Source organism: Strix aluco, chromosome Z (genome assembly GCF_031877795.1).
Source record: "Strix aluco isolate bStrAlu1 chromosome Z, bStrAlu1.hap1, whole genome shotgun sequence".
NCBI classification, from domain to species: domain Eukaryota; kingdom Metazoa; phylum Chordata; class Aves; order Strigiformes; family Strigidae; genus Strix; species Strix aluco.
Window position 1 is genome coordinate 8,944,128 of NC_133971.1, and position 15,748 is coordinate 8,959,875.

Genomic DNA, 15,748 nt, shown 5'->3' on the forward strand with positions numbered 1-15,748 from the left:
TAATATCTTTGCAGTTATTTAAAAAGAGAGTAGGAGGCTTACGTAGCATCTTGAAGACATTAAGTTTGGTGTTTTTGCCAAAGAATCCAGTTGTTCTTCAAACTTCTCTGTTTCAGCTGTCTTGCTACTTTAAGTGATGTATGACTGCATGTTTAATGAAGGATACCTTAGCTTTTTCTTCTCTCAGGCTGGTGTTACGGATGCTTGTATTTCTGCAGTTTTTGAAGCTTAATCTTTTCATGATTTGATGATTATTCCCCCCCCCCCCCCCCCCCCCCCCCCAGTCAAAGATGAGTGTAGATATTAAAGGCTTGTGCTGGAGAGCCTGTGTGTAAGAATGCAATATCCACAAAATAAAGGCAAAAGCATCTTACTCCTGTGTTCACAAGGTTAAAGCTGATTCAGGCAAACAGTGAAATCAAACACTCTTGATTAGAGTGCCCTATTTTTAGTTAACTTATAAGTTACTGCACTTCAGACACCTCAGGCAGTTTTATTCCAGCATAAAGTGTCTGTCCAGTAAGTTAATAAAAATAGGTAGAGTGGAAAACTCCCCATCTGGAAAAGCTATAGGTTTCAAGAAAAGTCAAAAGCATTTAAAAATCCATCAGAATCAGTTAAAATGGAGTCTGAGACACTAGCTAGGTGCTCTTGAAAATAATTTTGCAGAATTTCTAAATAAAGCAAGTCTTTAGTGAAGTGGTGATGTTTTAAATGACTAAGCCTGAAGAATATTTGATATCTCATTTACTTATTGTTCATCCCAGTTGTTTTCTTCTGGTATTTTTTTCCAGCCTGCCTAATGAAAAACAATTATACTGATTTCATTCCACAGTTCTCGCTTTCAGAATCTCAACAGATAATATTTGCGCTGGAAAAAAACTGCAGACCAGTGGTTTTTTGGGTAAAAGCGATTGCTTCCAGTGCTATTTCTGAAATAATGACTACAATTCTGTATGTCGTTATTTATGTAACAGCCTATTTTCGTACTGTTCAGAATTTGAATTATTTTTTTACGTTGAGTGTCTACTCCCTCTTGCTAGGGTGTATCATTAATTTAGGAGATGGTGGAGTTTATAATTGATTGATAATCCCATTGAAGGTTAACAGGTAGCATTTGTACCTTTGGCCCATGAGTCTGTGGGATCTAGATCTGTATTTTAGCTGTCAAACTGAGTGAAATACCTGGCAACTTTGGGGCATGTGGAGGTTTTGCTTTATTTTCCTGTCACTGGTAGGCAAAATGGCAAGAGATCAGCGTATCTTGGCCCGTTCTTGCAGAGAAGGACTGATAGGAAATGGAGACTGTGGTATCGAAGGTTGCACATGGTGTCTCAGCAGATTCATAAAGGAGTGTTGCTTTGACACAGCCAGTAACAAGCTGTGCTGGTAACGAGGTGCTTGTAACTGAGGTCCTGCTTACTCAAGCGCTGTATTGGTGGCTGTAGCAGAGAGAAGAGGTCTGTTGGATATTCTGCCGATACTCGTATCTTTTCCTCATCCTGCAGTTGTGCACGTGGCTGTCTTGCACTTTCACAATGCCTTGGTGAGTCAGTGAGATTGTGTGTGGGTTCAGGAGCCAGCCTGCGTGGGGCAAGGTCAGGACCTTAATTGTAACCAGCTTGGAACCGAATTACAGCTCCTTCATCACCAGGGCATCTGCAGCCGGTTTTGCAGTCGGTTTGTGTTTGAAGGAACTTTTTAGCCTGAATGTTTTTAGTCTGCATGGATTGTTTCAACAAGAAGTGTATATGTGGGTAATGTTTTGTGCTGTATAGCAGTAAGACGATCACCTTAAAAGAGAGTGGGCCTCTCTGAAGGTACAGCATTGCAGAGGATTAGTAAGGATGTTAGAATTACACTAGATCAGTACCTGCACAACCTCAAAAAATAAGGACTTGCAAGAATATACCTCAGTTCAGTCTTTCTACATTTGCTTTTGAAAGATGCTGTCTACCTGGTAGGAAGCTATGTGCTCATCAGTTACATTTGCAGATTGTCAAGGCCATAATCCATTGCCTGAAAAAATCAAAGTAAGACTGTTGAAAAACCATAAAATAAGTCAGACTATAAAATGCCGTATTTCTTTACTTTTAGCCTTGTAGAGGACCAAGAAAATCTTACTGAAGCCCCCAGATGTTAGGGTCTAGCATCTTTGTTAGACAGCTGGACACATTGTTGGAGGAGATGAACAGAATGAGCCGGAGAGCCCTTTTTGTCTTTTTGATGCACAAAACAGTGCAAAAGTTCTGGTGGCTGTAATTGGTACCACGTAACAGTGATCACCACGTGCTGCTGTCAGAACTTGGAACAGCTTTAGGAACATCTTTTAATAGCAGTAGATACAGTATTCCTCTGATCAGACAAAGCAAAAGCAAACATGAAAACTCTTTGCCTTTGGGTAGCCTGGTTATGTCAGTGAAGAGACTGAGCAGTTTCCTGTTAGCATGCTCACTCAGCCCACAATGTCTTATTCTGAAAGTCTGTTATTGAGCGGGTCTGCCAAGTCCTTTCTCCTTTTAAACTTACAGGCAGCATTGCTAAAATAATACAAACACAGACAATCCCTAAAAGTCTCTTAAAATGTTTTCTAGCAGTTTAATGTTTTGCTGACAAACTCAGTTTTAGATTTTCAGTGTTTGGTGGGTTTTTTTTGTTTTGCTTTGGTTTTTGGTGTGGTGGGTTTTTTTGTTTGTTTTTGTTTTTGTGTTGGGTTTTTTTTTTTAACATTCTCCCAAAATTATAATCTTGGGGAAGTTGCAGTGTTGCAATTAGCAGGAAAATTTGTGCATGTATCAGACTTGGAAGCAGATTCTGCCCTTGTTTGGTACACATTCACATTAGTGAATGAGATGTTTTTACACACACTGAGTAGAATATGGCCATAAATCAATACATCATGGGTTGGACAATCTGCTGGATAGAAAATTAATAGTTAAATACAGTGGTGCAGACGTTCTTCCCTGTTTGAAAGTGGTTGTATTGTGTAACTAGTTATTTTCAAAAGTATATTTTAATTGTAAGATGAAAAGTCAGCAAGAAAATTAAGTATTTTTTCTTCTCCTGAGCAAGTTTTGCTTAGGGAAAATTTGAATGGAGGAGATATATAGCACTAGTAACAGTATTCTTATAGTGTTTCTGTAATGGTGATGTCATATATAATTCTATATATACCTTTAAGTCAGGTATATAACAAATTATACACCTTTAAAACAGCCGTAAGATCCATGGAACAAAATTTTGCAAGTTCTTCTGGTGTAATTTCACTCATTCCCTGTGGGGCTGCTTTGGGGTAACGGTGGGCTTTGGTGCAGTAGTACTGTGCATTGCCTTCTCTGTTTATAAAAGGCATTAATGGGTTCATGACACAAGCCCAAGTTACCAGTCTGTTTGAACAGATGTAAACCCACGGTGCTTCCAGAAATTGTCTTACAGCGTGCACCCAAGCTTGTGTTCCCTGCGTCAGCCTGCGTGTTTCTGCAGCCGTGGGGTGCGCTTGTGTGGGTTAAACCTTCTGTTTGGTTGCTCTTGTTGATGGTTTTTATTTATAATCCCATTTTAAAGTTTTTATCACACATACTTAACAAGTAAGTATTTAAAGTAGTCCCAAAAATAATTTTCCGAACCGTCCTCTAAATAATGGCAGAATTTAAGGGAATGTTTCTAGTTATTTCAGACTTAAACCAGTCTGTAAGCATTAAAACCAAATGCTGTTTAAAAAACACACACACCCCCAACACCAAACCCTAAATCTGTTGACAAATATTGTGCCAAACGAAAACCGTAAGAGAAAATTGAAATGTTAGAATGGCAAGTTTGCAAGATGACGTTGACATCCTCCTTGCAAAAGTATCATGGAATGTTTCACATCCAATGTGTTCATGACCTTGGGTTCTGTGTGGCAACCCAAAGTTGGTATTTTCGGAAAGGGAATCGCAAGTGCTGATGCTAAAGTTGTGGTCAGTTTTCATGTTTATTCAGAAGTTAATGGGGCACTGAGTTATCACTATTGTTCCTTCCAGTAATATTATTATTTGTGGGATAATGGATTTTCTTTTAGATACTAATATATGATGGGATCATAAGATAACTTAATAGCAGTCGGACTATAAAATATTTTGTGGAGCGTGTCAGAGAAGTATCTGAAAGATAAACTTACTGAAAACCTCCGTTATTTGGTACAGCATTTGGTGTTCAGATAGCCAAAATTGACAAAATCATTTAGTAAGTAAAGGTGGAGTATTCATGTGAAAAGATGGAATTTAATCTGTGTTTCATTGTGAAAGCTGTGTCAGGGATCTGGCTTCTGTCTGATTTTTGTGATTTGTTTTTGTTTCAACTTTGTAGGCTGAAGGGGACGAGTTACCTCCTGAACATACTGTCAGCCAGTATGAAACACAGAAGATAAGGTCAATAAAAGCTGGCACTGTGGAAAAACTTGTGGAGACCCTTGTCACAGCTTTTGGGGACAACGATTTCACATATATCAGTATCTTTCTATCAACGTACCGTGCCTTTACTTCTGCTAAGGAAGTACTGGAGCTTCTTGAGAGGTAAGAGCCAGTATGTAATGGAAACTGAGCCATCATTTACGTGATAGGGGGATGTGGTCAGCAATTTCTTCCATTACTTTTAGTGGACATGGACTTAATAACCCAATGGACAGATGTCAAGAGTACTGCAAAATTCAGAATTTCAGCATAAACATAAAATATGTAAATACATGCTGCCCACATCCCAGCTGTCATTAAAGCATAGTCATCAGGCAGTAAAAGTGTGCCAGTCTGACTGCTAGGGAGCCAAACACAAGCAAATGAATATAGCTTCCCTCCACCCACCCCCCACAAAAAAAAAGAATGCACGGGCTGCAAAGTCATACCTAGAATAGATTACTATGTTTTTCGGGATACTGATATTTTCGGACCTTACTCTCCTGTTTGGGGGCTGCTGATTTGAGACAGGGATTGTACAAAGATAAGAAAGAATTCACTATCCCCTTCTAGTACTTCACATGAGCATGCAGTCATAAGTTTTTGCAGACAGCACAAGAACTGGATAATGTTACAAGAATAGCTTATGGTAAGACTGTTAAATCACATCTGCTATGTCTGTATAAATGCTTAGAACCCACAACATTAGTTTTCTCACCCTAAACTCTAATTGAGACATGACTGGGTCAGAGATGATCTTATTTTGGGAGGACTGTATTTATTGCGTTTTCAAAATCAAGTGATGTACAGAAACAGTTATTCTGGCATATAGTAATTAGAACAGAGGAGTAGCATAAGAACTCCTAGCTTTTAATTTTGGCTCTCCCACCAGGTAGATAAGGAACAAGGCATGGATAAGCTATCTGTGCTTTTCTTTTGTATCTGGAAAGGAGTATAATACTGCTTGCTTTGTAGGGATGTTGTTATGTGGCTCAATTAATAATGATGTTGAAATGCCTAACTGCCAGTCCTGCTGTGATTGTAGTAATAGCTGTGGTTGCTCAAGTGCAGTAACTTCACAGCCAGGTAAGAAGTCAGACGAGGAAAGAGCAGCCACCCTGGGGAGCAGACTGTACAGTTAGATTTACTACTGTGAGGTCACCACTTCCTTCCCCTCTCACAAATCTGAGGAGTGTAGTGCTTAAGAATCCATAGATGTTTCTCTTGGCTTTTCGAATATCATGGATAATCTAGAATTTTATGGCTTGGGACAAAACACAGATGAAATTTAAGCTCTAAAAGTTAGCATGATTTACATGCAGCTGCGGAGTGTGGACTTGTGAAGAAAAGCAGATGTTATAAGGAAAAATAAAAGAAATGAATAGTAATAAGAGAAATGGATAGTAATTTAATTTAACCAGCTTAGTTTTCATTGGTGTAGCATAAGTAGCAAAGAGAGTGCATTTTTGCAACTTTCTTGGTAGTGATACTTGCTAATAGTAACAGTACAGAGACTAAAGTAGGTGTCAGTGCATAATCTGTGTTTTATGAGTACTTGTATTTTGTTTTCCAGTGAAGTAAAAAAGTAATGAAAAGGGCGCTCTTAAAAAAGCAATAAGATTTTGGCATTGGTTGTCAATTTTAGTTTCATGTGAAGAGCTTGAACCCTGTTTCTTATTCCTGGTGATAGAGCAGGATCGTAGAGTAAGGGAACAATCATGAATGGCAGTGCTGAGCTCTTGTTTGGCTCTTGTTTGGTCCAAGGGAGAACAGTGACGTGGTCAGATCAAAAAAGGCCCTTTCATCTTTTTCCAGGTGAGCAGCCCCTTGACATAGAGTAGGAGAAAACAGCATCTCCATCTCCCAGTTGTAGGATGCGCTTTTTTGTAGGAAAGTACACATTGACAAACTTGCTTCAAAATTTCTATGTGTGGAAGCTGGGTTGCCCCCAGTGTATTCAGTTTATGTTGGATTTGCTTTGGATACACCCCTCACTGTGAGTGCTGCAGAACTGTCTGATGTATGCAAACACAAATTCAGATTAGACAAAGAGAGTCCGGGACTCTGGAAAAGTGTCCTTGGAAATCTGGATGTATTGTAGTCTAAGTGTGGGGGGATACCTGTTGGTCAGTTGATGTGGTCTGCAGAGTATCCTGTCCAAGCAGTGCAAGCATTAACTAAATTTGGGACATGAAACATTTATTCCATCCAAAAAAGGTGAGATGCTTTTCCCTGAGTGACAGAGGCAAATAAAGAGGCAGATGCTGTACTTAAGAGAAACTGAAGTGTTAGGGCGGGAAAAAAAAAGAACTTTATATAGGTGTGAATAATTCAGAATAATGCGTGCTTTTGTTAAATCAGTTCACATTGCAGTGAGGTGTTGTGAAATCTTCTGGGCAAAACCTTTTTCCTTGCTTGGACCTTACTCTGTTAAAATAAGCTGTGATCTGCCCTGTGAACATGTGAGGCCCTGCAGCCATCGGTAGCTCCAAAGAGCCCTTTCTGGGCTGCACGCTCTAATCTTCATTTCCTGCATGGCTGTGGAGGAGTTGGTAGTTTTCTCTCTCGTGGTGTGGCAGGATGGACCAAAGGGACACGGGTGTTGCTTACACTGCCTTTACTCCTCTTCATGTGACGTCGGGAAGCAGGAGGAAGTCCTGCCAAAGCCAAACACCCATGGCTGTGGTCATGTCACAGCAGGAATCGCACGTTTCACGGCGCTAGTCCTTGCTTTGTTTTTGACTCCCACAGCCCGGGCTGGTATTGTCGTCACAGCAATGCCCAAACCAGCGGGGCAGAGAGGAACAGGCCTAAAGGTGGTTTCTGCCCTATCATCTAGTGCAGTGAGTGGACTTACAGAAAGTATCGAACGAGGCATGTGTAAAGGTTTAAATCGTTAATGTACAATTCAGAATATTTTAAGACCGATGTAGTTCCCTGTGGTTCAGTCAGAAGATACTCAGCGGATTTTGAGTGCTATGCTACTTATTGTAACGGACTTTAAATTGGGACCTTTGATAACTTGTGTCTTCAGTAAAATCAGAGATATGCTATTTGCTCTCTGAGTAACTTTTAACACTTCTTGGAGATTGTGAATAAATCTGTTCTTCCCCCCCTCCCCCGACTTCAAATTAAGCTTTTGCTTTTTTTTAAAATTGAGACTGGAGCCCTATTCATTCTTGTGGTGGTTTAGCCCCTGCCAGGGTCTGAGACCACGCGGCCGCTGCCCCTCCCCCACAAAGGGAGTGAAATACAAAGCCCCGGGGCTGAGATAAGGAGACGTTTAATACAGCAGTGCAACAGCAACACAACAAACAACAACAATAACAATAACAGTAACAGTGATAACAGTGAACAGAGCAAGATATCTACCAATACAGCAGTGAGAGGACCGGTTGTACAAAACCACACGCTCCGCGCTCTCGCGCCAGGATGTGACGTCCGCATGGTATCTGAATAACCCGGCTAGAGCTTCCCCCCTGCTGCTGGGGAAATATAACCCTATCCTGGCTAAACCAGGACAATTCTTTTGGCTGGATTCAGCCTATAAAGGTTTTCTTTTAACACAGAGTAAATGTCAAACTAAACAAAATCTTGGGCATAAGCTGGTATGTTGAAAAGTGAGGGGGATGACTTGTATTCTCAAAGCTATGTAAGAGTGATTGGACATCCGTATCCCTTTAGTATTCATGGAGGTTTGGCGTCTAAACGCAGCAGACAGCTTTGAAAACCTGCCAAGTCTTTAACACTGTATGTTCTGATATTTTCTCTTTGTTTGGTAGAAGTGGGTAATGAGATTTAAAAGAAAAAATCTTGTTGGCATTTTGATGTGAAAACACTTGATGGAAGTTCTTGGAGAGAGGAAGAAGAGACCAGCTCCTTCTGCCCCTGGGTGTGAGATACAGCATGGTGCCTCCTTGGAGATCCTTCGGTATCCCCAGTGTCGCTGGGTGCACGCTGGAATTAACCGCTCACAAGCGTGATGGAAGCCAAAGATGTTTATCTGTCCCTATGAGAGCAGAAGCAGGCCGATTTCCTCTCTTACATATTTTATTTTGCCCTGGTAATCACATTCCTTGCAATGGCACTTAAAAGTGGGGCCGTGCTGTGCTCAGAACAGTTACATGTAAAGTAGCAACCGGTCCCTATCTCGAGGAGTACAGAGAAGGGAATTGATACTGTTGGATGGGAGAGCTAGAGCTGGATAATGACTAAATAGCAAAGTTAGTTTTACATTTTCAGTTCATGCCTTTTGCTGGAGAATGGCTTGATAGGGGGTAAATGGACAGGAAAATGAAGGTAGAGAGGGGACATTGAAGGAATGGGTCCTTTGGCAGCAGAGCCACGTGTCCTGGGACAGCAGCTTTATATGGCATCTGGCTCACTGTTGTTGCTGTAGCATCTATTCTTTCCTCAGTTGTTTTCCTCTATACCAGGTGGTTTGTCTACATAACCACAGAAGCAATTTCATTTCCATGATTCTGTGTGTGTATAATTCAGAACACCTTATGGTTCTTGCTGAGTATCTGTGCTGCCAAGTTGCTTGTTTCAATGCTTACAAGCCTTATTTAGGGCTTTGTTTGGGGCTTTTGCAGAGAACCACCTTTCCTTATTATTTCCGAGTTATTCAGAGTATTTTCCTCCCTCTTCTTCCCTTCCGTTCTTAACAGAGATGCAGGGGTGCATTTTCTACTCTATTTTTCAGTATTTAAATATTCAGTACTACCCATTGCGTTCTGGTCTCTTTTGCTTAGTCAGACCCTTTGAGTGGAGTTTATAACTTCCCAAACGCCAAGCAAGGCTGAAAAGTTCTGTGGGCTACAGGATCCTTTTGTTTCTCATGTCTCTTTTTGTATGCAAAGCATTCATACAAGGCTGGGTAGTGAATGGCTCTTTGTCCAGGAGCTGGTGAGAACAGAGCAGTGGAAGTCTGCAGCAATGCTGTTCTTTACATCAGATGTATCATTAACTCCTCCTAACCTGTATTTAATGACCTGTTGTTCATGCAGAGGTTTACATCCGGCAATATAACGAAGTGTTATATACTTACCCAATTTTGTACAGAAAATTTGCCTGCTCTTTATTACTGTTATGCATTTATGTTATAAGGATCAGCGTGTATCTCTCTAGTGGGATTTAAATGCAAATGCCTAATGTTCTTCAAATACATATTTTATATTTCATACAATACTAGGACAATGACACTGAGTCATCTCAACAAATTTTGCTCTAAGAATTAATGGCAAGTTTTGAAAAATGAATATAAAACTGTAATTGTTATTCAAAAACTGAAGCTTTCTTTGCAGATTTCTCCCAGCAGGGGAAAAAAATGTCTTTTGTCTATTGGCTAAGAAGTACTTGAGTCATCTTACCTAGCAGATGGCAGTGGAGAGTGAAATCACTAGCAACAGGACAGGGGCAGCCATCATAGCATGTAATGTACGTCCTGTCAGCAGCATGTCCCGATTCTGTCCTGGGCAATCTCCACTGAGGAGGCGTCAGCATAGTTCTCTAAATATCCCTCTTTTGCTCTTTTTGTATCTTCTAGGTAAAATGATATGTTACCCAGCGTTATAATATTTAGAAGTGCCGGACAATCTACAGGTCTGCAAGAGCAAATGTTGAAACCAATAGAATTAAATCTAGTAAAATTAGGCTGAACTTTACACTTCAGCTTAGCAAAGGGTTGGAAGCATTGTTCTTAAGGCTCTTCTCATGTATTCCATCCTTGCAGTAAAGCAGTGGGAAGTATCTCCAATAGTTAATTGCATTCACTTTGAATTGCAAACGCTAGTAATGAGCGTTTAGGGTATGACTGAGAGCTGAGAGAGGCCAGGTAGGATCAAGTGGTGAATTTGGGCATAGCTGAGAGTTGGAAAGAAGGTATCTACTCAGATTTACAGCTTCGGTAGTGCTGATCCCAATAAAAAAGAAGTACAGACAGGGTGAAATTCCTTGGGAGAATATAGGAGAAAGCACAGAGGCCATTGATGCACCAAAAAAATTTCAGAAGATTGACAGCCATTCTTGTACCAAGCAGTGGTGGTTCCTCTGTGAATGCTCCTGTTGTGATTCACTGTGACCACCGAGGGATCGAGGTGTTGTTCAGCATGTTTGGAAGTGGATTCTTACCCCACTGTCAGTTTAGCTAAGCATATTTTTCTTTAGATGTTTGGATTAACTCTGTGAAACGGCAACGGCAAAATGGGTTATCCTGTATGTACCTCTAAGGACCCTTTCTGTTAAGTCCTTAAAATCTACTCTCGTACTTCTGCTGTCTTATAGGACTAGAAGGACTGTTTCAGAATAACTGAGAATGTGGGCCCTTTAAAACATAAGTTTGCAAGTTCTTATGCATGAGCTATGACTTTTTTTTTTTTTTTCTGAACAGATAAAATGCTGAGATTTCTTAAGTCTTCACCACTGATGTGGGAACTTGGGTTGAACGAGAGACAATGTATTGGTCAGACTAAGCTACTGGGGTCAAGCAGTCATATTTGTCACAGATATGTGGTAACAACTGAAGCAAATAATTTTTTGTTATGTCTACCTGCAGTTTAGTTGGAGATGCAAGATCTGGTTTTAAATGAGCTGTTTCAGAGTGGTCTTAGCGCAGTATTCTCAAGGCTAAGTAAGCCCAAGCTGACCTCATCATGACTGTGGCTGTGCTGCTCCTATCAGAGGGATTACTTGTTTGCCTTCATTAGTTTGGGTTTACTTTGCAGTGCAGTGGAATGTATGCAAACCGTTGATCTCGCTCTGCCTCAGCTTCCCCACCCACAGTGGAATTGTCCGGCATTAAGCCCTTGTCATAAGATTGTTGAAATTTAAGTTCTTTTTTTTAAAGTATTGTGGAGTTCTGAGATTTTGAGCCATCGTAGGGTAGAATATCAGTATGAGGGTGATAGATGGCGGTGCAAAAACCTTTTATTTATAATCTAGCAGATCTGGTGCGAGCAAGCTTGAATTCAGTTACACTAGTTGACTTTCTGTACAGATCTGGGATTCTTGCATATGAAGCCTTGGACTGATACTTCAGCGGAGCATAAAACTACCACCTCTTATTTTTGTCCTTTGAAACATCTTGGATGAATTTGTTACAGTTCTGACATGAACCTCCTGGACACAAACTGACAGCCTGCTCCATGTTCTCTGTCTGATGTTACCAGGATGTTGTAGCACAAACACTTAAAGATGCACTTATTCTCCTAACTATTCAGATTAAATTCAGGTGCCTGACACAATTAGTTGAGCACAGAATGTGTAAAATCAGCTTGCCTTATTCTGGACTGTGAGTAATTGTCCGCCTTCATTAAAGCTGGCTGGAAGGAACCATGAAATTCTTTATGGAGCTGTATATCTGAGGCAGTGGGCACTCCCATTGAAAGTGAAGTGCATAATCCTGCCTTCAAGGCACATGCGCTGCCTGTGTAGGTAAGAGATTTTGCTTTGCACTTTTGGAGTTGTGCCCATGGTTTCCTCTTTCCCAGTGGTAATTTTCACAGTGCCGTGGGCCATTGCCACTCGTGACAACTGTGTCAGTAGTTTTGGCACAAGTGGGCACTTGCCACCTAGAAAACTTTGTGTGAAATCACTCTTGGAGTTAGAAGAAGTGACAAATACTAGAGAAACAGAAGCTGTGTTGGAGAAAGTGGTTGTGTTACAGCCTCATTGCACACTGGAATATTGCTCCGGGAAAGGATGGAGTGCAAACAGGCAGAAAGGGTCTTGGAGCTGTGAGCAAAGAACTGTTGATTCCTCCTGTGTGCAGGCTGCTTCATATAAATTAACAAATTAGGTTGGAAGATACCGTCTGTCTCTTTAGGATTTTTTTCCTCCTAAGTGAAATAATCTTCAAGCCCCTTAATTTCACCCAAGTGTTAGATTCTGTATTTGTAGTTTGAGCTTTTTAGTTGTTTATGAGAACTGTATATGACTTATGCTATTTAGGATTTGCTTTTATTCAGCAGGGGTTCCTCTAAACACCCATCTCATTTTTCAGGCACGGAAACCTGGAGGCCCCAAGCTGTGAAGAAGATGGAAGCCAGAATTGCTCCGAATCCAAAACAGTACTCAGGACGTAAGTGTGGTTTTGCACTGTTATTTTGCACAACAAGCCCCAGTCAGGATTCGGTACTGGGGGAGGATGTGGGCAGCATAGATGTTGTTTCCTTTGAAATTTCACAGGTCTGCTTGCTTAAACAGGCTTGTGTAAAGGCCAGCTCTCAACTGTCTGGTAACATATCCAATCATATAACCCAGAGATCTTTCTGTCAGGGAAATTGTCTCAGAATTAAACATGAGATGAACACATCTAGGCCAACAGTTTGCTGATTAAACACAGGAGGAGTGTTTGTTTCCCCTGCTTTATCTATAGTGGTAAGTGATTATTGCTTATGACTGATTTCATTCTGCATAGCAACAGTGTCTGCAGACCAAAGCTGAGGTTGTTTCAGGCAATGTGTGTATGCATGTATCTTTGCCATTAGTGCCCCTATGATTTACAGTGTTGCTTTTAAGAGTGAGATTTAAATTCTGAAGTCATCCCATTTGCAAGAAAATAGCAAAGCTGTTTTGAAGTGCAGTTAAAGGGGGGAAAAGTGGTTAGGTTATCCTCCTAGCATCATGTGAAAGTGCATTTTATCTTTAGACATCGGGTGTAAAATGTGCCTTAGGTCATCAGGATTTGTTCTTTGACATCCACATTCCTTGCGCCTTGGGCTGTGGAGCTGAGCTGGCGCTGTTAGCTTCGCGGTGGTGGTCGTGGAGCACTGGCTGTTGTGTGACACCTGTCCTGACTGAGAAAAATAGTCCTGAAGCTCCAGATAAAAAGTTTGGCCACCACTGACCTAAACTATGAAGGCTGTGCTTGTTGCTTGTATGGTGGAAGCTTGTCTGAGCAGAGTTGTGAAAATTCGGTCCAAAATGGGTTTCAGATGTGAAGAGAGTCTTCCAAGCTACACAATCTGTGTTTCATGTTTGCAATGAAACCTGAAATCCAGAACATGTTTGCATGTTAATTTTTGGTTGTAAATACTTTTTGTACAACTGTAATTCCAGACTTTCTCCTGAGAGCAAGCCTAACCAAACAGTATTACTGACGGATTTCCAAATACTCTAATTAGAAATTCTAAGTTGCCACAATATCAGGGAAAGAAACAGAAGAAGCAAGAGACTAGAGTGGATAGGACTTCTAAAGTGATATCTATATGGGATTGAAAGTTAATTGAGTTTTGAGGAAAAACCAATACAGCTAAGATGAGACAAGGAGAGTGGAAGAAACTATCTTTACTCTTTCTTAGCTATTGGTTTATTTTGAACGCCACTGAGCAGCTGAGTTAACCAGATATTACTGTGGTTTCCCTACTTGCAGAACAAATGTGCCAGTATTTGTTTGCAACTCTGATATGGAATTTTGTGGGTTGGCTTTTGGGTTCCTCGTTGTCTACGTGTGAAATCTATGTTCAAATTTGAACTCCTCTCATGATCTCATAAATTGAGGAAGGAGAGGTCCTCCTGGTATGCTTGTGCATGTGCACCTCTTAACATGATAGACTTGAGCCACTCTATCTGTCTTTTTGAGGATTTGAACTGCCTGATTGTCAGGAGCACAGAGCACAGATGTTCTTTGAGCTGACACATCAGTGTGTCTGACTGGATACTTGTGGTTAGAGGTTTTTACTGAGAGCGTGGCCCTTCTCTTCATGGAATATCATTGGGAGTATGGGATACTGTTCTTGCACGAGGGTCTTGTGAAATGGGGTTGTTGGAACAGGTATCGGGGAAGGTTTCTGTAGGTGTGAAAAATACGGTCATTGGAGGGCTGAGCTCTCACAGCTAACTACACATCACGGCCCTAAGCATTTGTAGAAGTGAATAGGACCTGCTGCAAACCAGGGCTGTTGTCACTTGGTCATCTCAGCTGTTTTTCTGGTGGCAGTGGAGCTCATGAGATCTGCTTCTCTATAAACCTGTTTCTTCTCTCCTAAACATCTTCCCCGCTTTCCACGACAGCAATACCTGTAAGTCACCTCTCGTGCCTGCAGCAGCATTTACGGCTACTGGCTGGAAGAGCTTTGAAATAGAGGGATGGTTTCAGTGTCACAGGGGAAATCGTCAGGACTTCCTTCTCTCAGGAAGTTTAGAGGTTTATTGTGCCTTTTATTCTGGAACAAGGGGCTTTTTCCCTTCCACTTTATGTCCTACTCTGTCACAGTAGGTGATTAAGAGACTGTGGCCGTGGCCAGGGTGTCATGTTATGTGACTGCACACAAAAGTCCTTTTCCCTAATCTCTCTGTCAGCTCAGGTGAACAAAATTCTCTTTAAAAAGTTTTTTGACATGCTCTTTTCCCAGCCTGTAATATGTGCTGTGGCCAGTGCTCATAGTGCACCAAAATATACATGCTGATTTACCGGCACATTGCTATGACGAACCAAAGATCTCACAGAAAATGCAGCAGGGAAAAAAAAAAAAAAGTTGATTGTTACTTTTTTTTATCCAGGCTTGAAGTTTCTTAAAACTTGAAGAAATTTGGTTATTTTTGCAGACTTTGTCCAGTTTTTTTCACACTCAGTTGAAATTTGTCAACAACATTGTGAGTTATTTCTGGAAAACCATGTTACGCATTTCATCCTGAGATTAGCAAGGCCAATCTGTCTTCTGGGTTCAGCTATCTTGGCGCTTCAAGCTTGATACTGGGCACTGGCAGCACAGTGCTGCCCATGCTGCACGTGTCACGATTAGGGTTTTATCTTCACAGATGAGGCAATCTCACTGTGTGTGTTCACAGGGGTTAGGTTCAGGCTTAGACTGCTTTTTCACAGAACCCAAGGTTTCATTTAGTCTTTCTACTAAGACAGCAGATCATGAGTAGTACGGTGTGGAGGACGACGCAGCTTCAGTTTGGTCCCTAGACCTGGCACCAGCAATTGATGGGAGGAAGGGCAGCAAAGGAAGCGTTTGATTTAGCGCTTCCACGGGGAAGCTGCTGCCCTGAATGTGTCCATAGGAGGGCAACCAAGGTGGTGGCAGGGCTGGAGGCATGTCCTGTGAGGAGCGGCTGAAGACTTTGGGCTTGTCTGGTTTGGAGAAAAGGAGGCTGAGGGGCGACCTCACGGCTCTCTGCAGCTTCCTGAGGAGGGGACGTGGAGAGGGAGGTGCTGAGCTCTTCTCCCTGTGATCCAGGGACAGGACGCGTGGGAATGGTTCAAGGCTGTGCCAGGGGAGGTTCAGGCTGGGCATTAGGAAGCATTTCTTTACTGAGAGGGTGGTCAGACCCTGGAACAGGCTTCCCAGAGAGGTGGTCGATGCCCCAAG

At 41.5% G+C, this 15,748-nt stretch overlaps 2 protein-coding genes across 2 annotated transcripts in view; one reads left to right on the forward strand and one right to left on the reverse strand.

The window, feature by feature from the left end:
* LOC141917994 (putative C->U-editing enzyme APOBEC-4) overlaps window positions 1-15,748 on the reverse strand; it is a 60,492-nt gene that overhangs the window by 23,333 nt on the left and 21,411 nt on the right. The gene's annotated exons all lie outside the window — the stretch shown is intronic.
* LOC141917923 (ral guanine nucleotide dissociation stimulator-like 1) overlaps window positions 1-15,748 on the forward strand; it is a 47,319-nt gene that overhangs the window by 12,271 nt on the left and 19,300 nt on the right. The window contains exons 4-5 of the mRNA XM_074811675.1: window positions 4,348-4,553; window positions 12,433-12,510. Of these exons, the coding sequence (XP_074667776.1) occupies window positions 4,348-4,553; window positions 12,433-12,510 (284 nt within the window). The remainder of the gene's footprint in view (window positions 1-4,347; window positions 4,554-12,432; window positions 12,511-15,748) is intronic.